General features: G+C 46.4%; 1 protein-coding gene across 1 annotated transcript in view; it reads right to left on the bottom strand.

Annotated features, from left to right (window-relative positions):
• Window positions 1–290: 290 nt before the first annotated feature.
• LOC135814393 (uncharacterized) overlaps window positions 291–11595 on the bottom strand; it is a 30384-nt gene continuing 19079 nt past the window's right edge. Inside the window, exons 22-27 of the mRNA XM_065327502.1 lie at window positions 11112–11208; window positions 10450–10537; window positions 9877–10030; window positions 7509–7571; window positions 6715–6796; window positions 291–739 (exon numbers count right to left, since the gene is read on the bottom strand). Of these exons, the coding sequence (XP_065183574.1) occupies window positions 699–739; window positions 6715–6796; window positions 7509–7571; window positions 9877–10030; window positions 10450–10537; window positions 11112–11208 (525 nt within the window). The 3' untranslated portion in view covers window positions 291–698. The remainder of the gene's footprint in view (window positions 740–6714; window positions 6797–7508; window positions 7572–9876; window positions 10031–10449; window positions 10538–11111; window positions 11209–11595) is intronic.

Consider the following 11595-nt stretch of genomic DNA (forward strand, 5'->3'; position numbering starts at 1 on the left):
TCCAGGCCAGATGGCCCAGGGATCGCCATAACATAGCATGATCGAGATTAGTCACTCGCAAAAAGCCATGCACTTTGCAATCCGGGTGGTATGTAGTACTATGTACTTGTCTATACAGTATGTGTACTTGAAGGTGATATACTGGCTGGCGATAGTCATGCACGTTTGTCCGCAAGACTGAGTGAGCGACTTGTCGAGAGTAGACTGTGCTGAAGGCGGATACTAAAGACATCAACTGGTTGACCAGTGGTATTGGTTACTATTCGCTTCATGGATTGTTAGGCAGGTAGTTCAGTAGATCACACCCTTGTTTCAGTTGGATAAAAGTGTGCAGAGTCCAAAACACAGTAAACGAATATTCAATAGAGTACTGTACATGAGTCAACGGTGCTTTGAAAGCATACACAACAAGCAAACGCAAGCAAGTGAAACAGGATGGTATTGTGGTTCATTGATATGAGAGGGGGAAAGAGAGAGAGAGAGAGAAAAAAGTGAGAGAAAAAGTGAGAGAGGAGAGAAAGAGAGAGAGAGAGAGAGAGAGAGAGAGAGAAAGTGAGAGAGGAAGGAAAGAGAGAGAGAGAGAGAGAGAGAGAGAGAGAGAGAGAGAGAGAGAATAACACAATGGAGCAATGCCTCATTTGCAACGACATACATGTACTTGTAGCCGCACACGACCAGGCTGTTCTTCATGACAATGCCTAGGCCTTCGGCATCTCTCTTGCTCGTACAAAAATCAAATCTGGAAAAGAAACACACACACGCACACACACACGCACACACACACACACACACACACACACACACACACACACACACACAAACATGATTGCGGCGCGCATGTCGACAAGTACATACCGGCGATGCTCCAAATCTCCCTAAGCTCAGCCAGTTCACCAATCTACAAAGCCCTCTGGTAAGAATCTTGGCGCTGGAGACCTGTCAACAAACTGGTGTGGCTATGTGACAAGCCGCACTGTGAAACCTTGCAGGTCCAATCACTTGTTAGTAAACATAGGGTGCTTGACTCAACCTCATTAGTTTCCCTTACGCTAACACAGCATAATACAACAGGTCTTTACTTAGAACACTACCATCCTGGTGTAGCTATACAGTGGAGAGGCAATAGGCATGCTACTAGTATTCAGTTACCCAATCAGCTGTTGATCTAAGTGATTGCCGGGGCTGGGCTAACCAGCAAAGGGGGCACTTGATCGACAAGGACAACAGAGGGCAGAAAGGGAGAGACGGAGCTTCACAGCTCTCCCACCACTGAACTGCAACTCCCCACTTCCCCACGGCGCATGAATGAGAAGACACATGCCGCCACTCCACTTATCGTCACCCTAATTTCCCAACGAGTCATAAAACTTGTGACATATTAAGTAAATAGACGTCGAGGCGACAATAGTTTTAGAATTGCGATCAACAGAACGAGCTGAACCGACATTTCACAAAGGCTTTTATTGTATTCAAAACACGAGTGGATACGAAGGCAGTGAAGAACATGGAAGAAAGAAAAAATGTGATGTGGAAGAAATGATGAACAAAAATCTTACTTCGAACTAGTTTTCGCACAACACTCCTCAGGAAGCTACGTTGTACTTATGAAAAACAATCCCGAAAGATACTAATAAAGAGAAATGGAGTGAGAAGAAACACCTATGAAAATGATAATCCTAGCACTAAGGTAATAACAGGAAAAACTGCGAAAGCACTTGACGAACTTGTAAGGACTAATAGTATACTGTGACACAAGATATGACACCAGGGCCAACCAGGGCCAAACAAACAGAACAAGCTGCTACTAAAACAGTTTCAAACGAATAATGCTGTCCTTCTGGACACACAGATCAGGCTTATGAATACGTTGACAAACAGCTTCTAACACACTCAACTGCAACTTATAACCATGACGAGCACGGCACAAAACAGAAAAAGAATCAGAATAAACCTTGCAGCAATCAGGACGAGATACAAGATGCTTATACACTGATGACTTCCTACTAGAAAACACACGCTCGCACCCACTCTTACTCACACAATCATTCTCGCTCCCACACTCACCGGACTCACTGGCCGAATCCTCCTCAACGACGTCCTGCCTTGGAGCAATCAGGTCCCGTCTCCTCCCGTCCCTCGTCTCACGTTTAGTAGCAGCTTGTTCTGTTTGTTTGGCCCTGGTTGGCCCTGGTGTCATATCTTATGTCACAGTATACTATTAGTCCTTACAAGTTCGTCAAGTGCTTTCGCAGTTTTTCCTGTTATTACCTTAGTGCTAGGATTATCATGTTCATAGGTGTTTCTTCTCACTCCATTTCTCTTAATTAGTATCTTTCTGGATTGTTTTTCATTAGTACAACGTAGCTTCCTGAGGAGTGTTGTGCGAAAACTAGTTCGAAGTAAGATTTTCGTTCATCATTTCTTCCACATCACATTTTTTCTTTCTTCCATGTTCTTCACTGCCTTCGTATCCACTCGTGTTTTGAATACATATTAAGTGTAAGTGGGAACTGTGCAAGGGGGCTGGCTCTTGGAGGCAACTTTCCTGCAATCCGAAGGTGGGAAACTCAAGTTGTCATCTTAACAGTGGTAACTGTTTACCAGCTAGCACATCCATGCACTGCACAGTGTTAATGTACTGACGATATGACTGTGCTACTGCAGTACTGCAGTACTGCAGTACACTTACATGTACATGTACCAGCCAACATGTACATGTAGTGAAGTAGTGCAGCAGAGCATATGTATGAGTACTGAAGTACAGTGCGTACTGCAGCACTCATGCGTGTCGTTTTAAGCCGTCACTGATTGCTCTTTACACATACTTTAGTTTTGAAATGCATGTGTACATGTGCAACATTGTTTTGAGTTCTGCCCGTACAAGAGGTGTTTATAATAATAACTTTATATACACGAAAAAAATGCATGCGTACTACAATGTAGGGTTGGCACTGCACTTCAGAACATGACGATGATTGTAATGACACATGACTCAGTGCTTACAGGCATGCACTGCACTGCTGGAAAGCATACACAAAGCACGATACTACCTATCAGCTGTGAGTCAGTTAAAAGTGTCAGTCAGTCGGCAGGAAGCTCGGATTCCTGCATTCCGAGCAGCCACCTTCTACAACTACCGCCGAAGTCCCAACATCTCAGTTCCTACCTATCATGTATACTTAATTAATCTGCGGACAGAACTGGTTTGTCCTTTGTGGACTCATCAGCGCAGCACAGAGGAAAAGTGGCCGAACCTGATTGCAATGAAAATTAATAGCAATATTTTTCAAAGCCAGCTACATGTATCATGTACAGTATGTATGTTCACCAGACTTCATTGCGATGGGTTTGGCCAGTATCTCTGAGTTCCGCTGACAACACCTTACAAGGTCGAAACAGCTAGCTGTCCGGAGATTGAGTATCATGTACATGTATGTACAAGGTATGTATGTACAGTTTGATGTATGTACACTTTTTTCATCCTCTTATTATTGTTTGTACATGTATGCACATGTATGCACATGACATTGTACTTACTTGCAAGTACTAACAGGAACTACATGTGTCCTGTGCTAACATATCCATATACTGTCATGTACTATCCTCAATAGGATTAGGTGAACTCATCTGCTGAATCATCAGCAAGGCCATATACGCGAAGCCGTCCAACAGGCCATGAGGCGGTTGCAGCGGCGGGGTCATCGACGAGTTAGAAGTTCGGCCAGCGTTTACAAAGGTGCCCGTTTTGTAGTCGTGTCCTTGCTTTGAAGCACAGCCCCAGTGTTATGCGGCCTGGGTCTTCAGCCGTTTGTGTCACGGAGCACTCTGGCGTGAAGACAGGATCAGCACAGACAGGTGGTCCGGGATCAGCCCAGCGGACCATACTGGATCAAGAAGACTTCTGCAAAACACCCCTCTAAACAGCATACGTAAGGAAGTGGACAGCCATCAATGAGACGGCGCTCCCTCCCTTCTCCAGCAAGTTGTGCGGGAGCAGAGAGACACAAGAGAAAGTGTGGATGAGATTTTCAGTGATACTTCGGCAAAACTGGAATCTGTAACGGCCGAAAACCTGAGCTTCAGAGAGAAGCTTGCATTAGTCAAATGGAAGATGGCGGAACTGGAGAGGAAGTATGCACGCTAGAGAGCATCGTACGCATACTGTGTACCGCACAGCATACTCCAAATCCAGACCACCAACGGACAGCATTCCCAGCAGAGGAACCTGAGGAAACAAGTGAACGCCTCCTCAACACATTGTGATAGTAGTCAGGTAATGGATGGCGAGCAACGCGGGGTGGTAGGGGTTTCATCGGAATACCTGGGGCGAGGCTGCAAAGAAGCGTTACGAGAAGTTAAACTTGATCGCGAAGGGAGCGAAAGATCCGTACTGCGCCAGTAGCCATCAAGACGATAACTTGCCAGGCTTACTTCCTCTGGTGGAATATCCGGACCAGTTCAATTATTTAATTCCCGTAGCTATGCAGAAGACGTTACTTCAGTAACGTCTGGCGCTAGCCAGGGTCCACACAGCTTTAATTTGGTGTTTGTTTGTTTGTTTGTTTGTTTGTTTGTTTGTTTGTTTGTGTCACGGCTGGAGCTATCCCGTATCTGTCCCGTATCTGTCCCGTATCTGTCCCGTATCTGTGACTACAAAGGCTCTACAGGATTGTACATAACAGCTGTCCACAATATTTGCGGGCTCCTGTATCTGTCCCGTACCGTACCAATATTCGTCGTATTATGTATACGACTCCCTGATGTAGAGGGAGATTTGAAAAGAAATAGGGAGACGAGGAGGAAATTAAATTAGAATAGACGCCGAGTAGGTGATAGGATGCGTCATCATAAACATACTTAGAGAGATCCCGTCGTCTCCAAAATAAGCGTGAACGAGCGATTCAGCGCCGGTCACAGGAAACGTCGGAAGAGAGATCCCGTCGACTCCAGAACGCCCGTGATCGTCAGAGTCCGCCGGTCCCAGGCAACATCAGGACAGACATTCCGTTGAGTCTAGAACGCCCGTGATCGGCAGAGTCTAAGCCGGTCCCAGGAAACGTCAGGACAGACATCCCGTCGAGTCCAGAACGCCCGTGATTGGCAGAGTCAGCGCCGGTCCCAGTAAACGTCAGGACAGACATCCCGTCGACGTGCAGAAAAACTAAATCTGCAGCCTCTTTTGCTGTCGGACAGGATACGTATTTTAGGAGACTGTAAAGTTATGTAATGTCCAAATTTCGACGTGAGCAGCAGGTCACTCGCGTTGATTTTTCGAAGTGCGAGCCAAATAACGCGAGCTGAACTTTCGCGTCGCAGACATCCCGTCGACGCGCAGAAAAACTAAATCTGCAGCCTCTTTTGCCGTCGGACAGGATACGTATTTTAGGAGACTGTAAAGTTATGTAACGTGCTCCACAGAACCATGCATTCGGCGTCGTCATTGGCTCAACAGGTCAATGTACATGTATTACTACAAAAAGGCCAGAAAATCCGATTACTGTATTAAAATCAACTAATTTTCGCTGGCGATTTAATTTCGCTGATTTCGCCGCTTGGTATCAACCGGCCAAAGTAAATCGCAGGCCAAAGTTTGTCGTATAGGCAAATGATGCATGATTGAGCAATGGATGCATGTGAGAGCAAAAATACCGATCGATTTAAAATTTGACGTGAAATGTGGAAACGTTTTTGCAATACAGTGATGTGGCCAATCAACGGAAAAAGACATTTCCATCAGTTCTTAAAACATGTACGATGAGCTAGGCAAAAAAGCATAAAAGCATAGCGTAGGGCCCTGAGCTTCCAAGCTCTCTCGTTGCAGCCCCTAGCCCAGTTACAAAGGACGAACTGAAGGCGTACAAAAGTCTTGACGGTCACAAATGTCTTTGTGGCAGGGTGGCTGGGAGATGTGAGTGCATACGAAGCAACATCAAATCGTAAAAAGAGAGTTGTCAAAGCGAAAGTGAGACATTCCCAGTCAGTCAGCAGCTCGCACACCATGGGTAGCTGCAGAGCACACTGGTACTATTATTTGCGCCCACCGCACCTGTAAAGCGAGGCTGGGTGAAGCATGCGCCCATATCGCACAGTTGCTCCTTCTGTTTCCGTTTCACAGGACTTTGTAGAAATGAAAAAAATGGACGGCAAATAATCTGGAGAGAGACGGTCGTCACTCTTCTTTCCACTAACAATATGCTGAGCACAGCCAACTGTTTTGATTCGGTGACCACTTGTCACGACGAACAGCCACAGTCCACTTCTTCCGTTTCACAGGGTCTGCCGGAAAGCGGTAGTAACTGACAATTGAGCTTTTCTTAGACCAGTTACTGCAGCCAACAGCACAACCACGTTTGCCCATCGTAGTAGCAAAACTGCCAGAAGGAAAGACTCTCCCACAACGAAACAAAAATGCCACGTCAGTCCTCACTTGATCAGCTGCTTCTTCAAAGTTTTTTTTGCCACTAAGACCCTCAGCGTGGCACAGTTACTATGGAGATTGCAGCCTGTGATGTGTATTGTATAAGATCTACACAGTGCACATCCACCGATTGTCTGCACTGACAACCTTTCCGGCATTGTGGGATTTACTGTGCAGGCAACGCTTGGAAGCATTACAATTTTGAAAGACAGGAACTGGATCTGCCATTGTATAATTTGTATTCGAGTCACCCTTTACCAAGAACATAAAACACACTTGTCTAGTCTTCCACTTACCAGCAGCCTCAACAGTGACAGAGGTAATGATACAAGTCATGATGGGGAGATGCTTGCCGATCATCAGTGAGAAATCGTATCCCTTCGTAACACACACACACACACACACACACACACACACACACACACACACACACACACACACACACACGCACACACACAATCAGGATGCTGACCACTACACGCTAGGTGAATAGAAGCACAGAACTATTCGTGTGGTAGGTATTTGACCTTCAAATAGAGGTCAGCGTCAGTGGAAACAAGATGGCAATGCACACGAGAGACCAGTGCAGTGGTATACAGGCAGCAATGGTAAGTCTCTGGTTTACATTTGCTCAGTTGTGTAATGCGAGTTAAGTCGTTGCGAGCTGTCAAGTTCTTTCTCCCAGACCTCTGCACACCTGAACACTACACTAACAGATGCTTTACGGATGACTTCAAAGTATCAGTCTTAGACTGGCTGCAACATGAAAAAGATGAGACGAAGAAGCCGACAGTGGCACATTTCGCATCATACCCAATGGGTTAGAAGAGAGTACGTTACGCTGGTAATGGAGACTGAGACGGAGAAGTTGAAACTAGATGGAAGAAAACGGGCAATGCGGACAATTGTAGGGTCAGACTGTAAAAGCTAAGAACGAGCAAAGTCAAGTTTTTTTTCCAAATTTCTAGAAAGATGGGCACTGGCAAAGTACAGTTTGCCATGTGGAGGTACACAGCCGGCCAGCTAGGGACCAGCTACAAGGATACACAAAGTTAAAGCTGCATACAAAACCACACATTTCATCACTCACCACATCCGGATTCTGCGAGTCAGTGAGCGGTGGCAGGATAGCTGAGATAGACTCCTGTCCCAGCTGAAAAACAGGAAGCAGAAACACACGAACAGAAGAAGAACGAGCACACTGAACTACTAGTACATGTAATGCAGAACAAGGAAAACACATGTGAAGCACATGATGTTTCATTTCACTTCCAAAAATGGTGTTTATACGAGAAAAAGCACCAGGATTGTTAGTCCCAGGGCTTATGCTAGTACCGTAAAATCCCGCCAGAGCGCCCCGTCTCTCCCATGAACTCCTCCCGGACTTCTTGTCAGGGAAGTGATAATGGCTGTATCCTCGTATGACTCTGTGAAATGTGTGAGGCCGTCCTGTACTGCAGACGCGTCCTCGACCTGGTTGGAAATCGGTACGCAACAGTTCCCACCCTCTTGAAAAGGGATCGCACAAAACATGGTTTTTGATAGGTCTGTACGACTCCCAGCTCTTGGCCTTTGGTCGGTGTACGAGACGCACGCACAGATTTCGTAGGGTGAGTACTTTTTCATGTAGTACTGAATGCGGCAAGTAGGACTCGCCCATCCGCCCCTCCCCAAACGGATCTACTCGAATGGTTGCGGAGGTAGGGGCGCTCTGGCGAGATTTTACGGTAAGCCTTCCCAGATTAAGCCATCAAGTGTTTCATGGAGAGACTGCCCTCACATGATGATCCAAGCTTATGAAATTCGCCCCGGGCTTATTGTAATCCTGTGGCTAGTTTCGGCATGTGACCGGTGAAGGAAAACCCCAGGGGCTCAAAGGCAGATTCAGACGGTTTTCTTTGACTTTCCATAATAAACCTGAGAAGATACACCATCACTTGACACACAGATGTAGTTTAAGCGTTGTTCGCATACCATAGACCTTGATCACACATGTAGATCTACCATCCACCCTAGGTAGCGTGACTCATGTATAATTGTACAGTCGTCCCTCTCTAATCCGGCACTTTATAATCCAGCACCCTCGATAAACCAGCACAATTTTCAGTAGCCAAATGTCCTCTTCATGCACATTGCAGCAGTAGATCAGATTTGTTAATCCAGCACCCTCCCTAATCCAGCAGATTTTCGTGGCACAAATGGTGCCGGATTATAGAGGGACCACTGTATATGTATGTATACTGTAAGCTGCATAACGTTCACGGCATACTTAGGCTCACAGTTTTGCGAGGAGGGCATACGGTGAATACTCGTAGTCCGGTACTAACCAGCGTGGAATCAAACTTCGCCAGTGTGCATATGTAGCGACAGTGCTCCACGAACATCTATTCTCAGTGCCAACCAGCTGGTTTTGAGAAATTGAGAAAAATTAGTGACACGGATATTGTGCTGTGTTGTAGAGTACACAAGAGATACACTGCCTCTGTGCGGTGTAGAGTACACAAGAGATACACTGCCTCTGTGCGGTGTAAAGTACACAAGAGATACACTGCCTCTGTGCGTTGTAGAGTACACAAGAGATACACTGCCTCTGTGCGTTGTAGAGTACACAAGAGATACACTGCCTCTGTGCGTTGTAGAGTACACAAGAGATACACTGCCTCTGTGCGGTGTAGAGTACACAAGAGATACACTGCCTCTGTGCGGTGTAAAGTAGGCACTTGAAGTAGATTCTAGTCTCAGGGTCCGGGCATGGAATGAGATCGACTCAATAGTCTTGAAGTGAGAAAGAGGATGGCCATGAAGCAATCAGAAGCCAAAGTGTTTTGGGCCAGTACAACTCATGCACATTGACGGGATTGAGACGCAAGATGACGACGAGCATATTCTGCTGTGTTCGCAGCGGGAGAGGAAAGGAAAAGCTAGTCCTTCCACCCAAGCTTGGCCGGAAGAAAAGGTAGGTGCAGTCTCGACGCATCCCTTTAAGAATGATGAAGTGGAGACCGCTCGCCGAAAGAACCTCTAGTGGTGCTTTGTCCGCCCTGCTGCACTGCTACATACATGAAGTGGTCACATTCGGATTTTTGTGTTGTCCGCCGCCGTTCTTATATTTTGTAGGTGTGTGCTTTTTAATGGTTTACTCGAGAGTCACTCAGACAGACTTTTCCGCATCCGTAGGAACACTGCCAACATCAAGGGTCAATGTGCTTATGGTACAAGCTAAACAACTAAACAAAAAAATATAAGTCTGCGACTGCGGCTCTTAAAAAGAAATGAACGCGGAACCAAAGCCATCTAGTGCCCAATTGCTTCCATCCTGATAACGGGTGTTAAATTAAGGGAGGCTCGGTTACTAGCTCCAGTGCATGGAAGCTAGTTTGTTCTTTAGCCAGTGGGAAAGTTGTCTGTAAAGACTCAGCCGCTCAGCTACGTTTCAGTGTGTCTGTGGAGTCACTTACTCTCACTAGCAGCTTGTACTTGGCTGGCGGCGACGCCTGTGAATCCGTCTCTCTGCTGGTCCACAGTAGAAAGACGTTGAGTTGCATGTAGGGTTTGACAGTGGCCTCATCCAGCACAGCACCACAGTGTCGGCAGTACAGGGATACTGGAATACTGCAGTGCACAGTGAGTAAGTATACATAGAACATACACATGAACACTGCAGTGCGGTGAGTAAGCATACAGACAGCAACACACACAATGGATGCAGCGTTGCTTAGTGACAACACATAACTACTATCAGCAGTGGAGCAGCTTGGCTAAGACATCGCCATGAATAACATGCTCATGCACCCACACACCCACACATGTACCTACGCATGCATGCATGTGCGCATACACACATACACATGCACGGGCACACACCAACATCTACGAGCACAAACACCCGCACCGCATGATACACCTACAAAGGCGCTACATGTGGTCCTGTATCAGATATTGCGAGTACCAGACTGTGTTGACAAGGGTCTGCTCACTTTGCAACCCGGGTATACAACATGTACATGGAGTAACTTTGAAGACTCACTAACCCATCACTGGTCTCCTCCACATCTGCACCACACACAGTACAGGCTGACCAAGAGAATGCTGTACTCTTCTCCACATCCAGAACTTCGCCTGGTAGCATAGACAAGCGAGCGAGCGAGAGAGCGAGAGAGAGAGAGAGAGAGAGAGAGAGAGAGAGAGAGAGTCAGAGTCACAATAGGACCCCATGTAAATATGCTTGCTCTGAGGAGCTCAACAAGCTCCTTCCAGATTGGAATACTTCGACGTACGAGCTACACAGGGACCATTAGACTACCGGTCATTCCTGGAGCCTGTGTGTGTGTGTGTGTGTGTGTGTGTGTGTGTGTGTGTGTGTGTGTGTGTGTGTGTGTGTGTGTGTGTGGCCTGGTCAGCCTGATGACAACTTATCTTTGGAACCTGGATTTCTAACTCACGGTAAACATAATGTGGACAATACGGCATGGGGATGTGTTGCAAAGACAATGTGCAGAGTCTGCCGACCGTTACGCTACCAGCTAAGGCACTAGCCTGGGGAAATATCACAATCAATTCACTCACGGCTATAAGTACTTCTAAACTCAAAGCAAGCACTATGTGGTTTTCGTGTGTGATGTGTCAGAAAAACTCCCCCGCGCCGCTTAGTCATCAACCCCGTGTCGAAAATCTAAGTGCTTTAGAAACTCACCCGAAACCTGGATGAAATTAATTGACTGTATGTCATTGGAGATAAGATAGGTGCAAGGTGAAGAGATGAGCGTCTTGAAGAGATCAATGTCAGCCGGCTACACGGCAGAGTGGTAGAAGCAAACAGGATAACGATACTGGTAAGCATTGCAAAGTTGAAACCAGCAAGTCATAAAATACTTGCTACTTCAAAGTATTTCCTAGTTTAAACTGCTCATGAGTCGAGTTTCTGTTGCACAAGCTGCAGCTTTTGTCCGGTTCAGCATTTTCCATTTTGAAAAGAGCTCAACGAGGATGAAGTATACAGACACATGCATCATTTGCTACAGCACGTGCGCGCAGCGTGCTTGGTGTGTGTCACTCTTAGCATATACATGCAGTCGACTGCCGGGCCAGTCAGTACATGTACAGACATGGCACACAGTGAGTCAGCAATACGATTCAAAGCCGGCGACCAGTTACTAGTTAGTTCAAACTTGCAGAGG

Source organism: Sycon ciliatum, chromosome 4 (genome assembly GCF_964019385.1).
Source record: "Sycon ciliatum chromosome 4, ocSycCili1.1, whole genome shotgun sequence".
Lineage (NCBI taxonomy): Eukaryota > Metazoa > Porifera > Calcarea > Leucosolenida > Sycettidae > Sycon > Sycon ciliatum.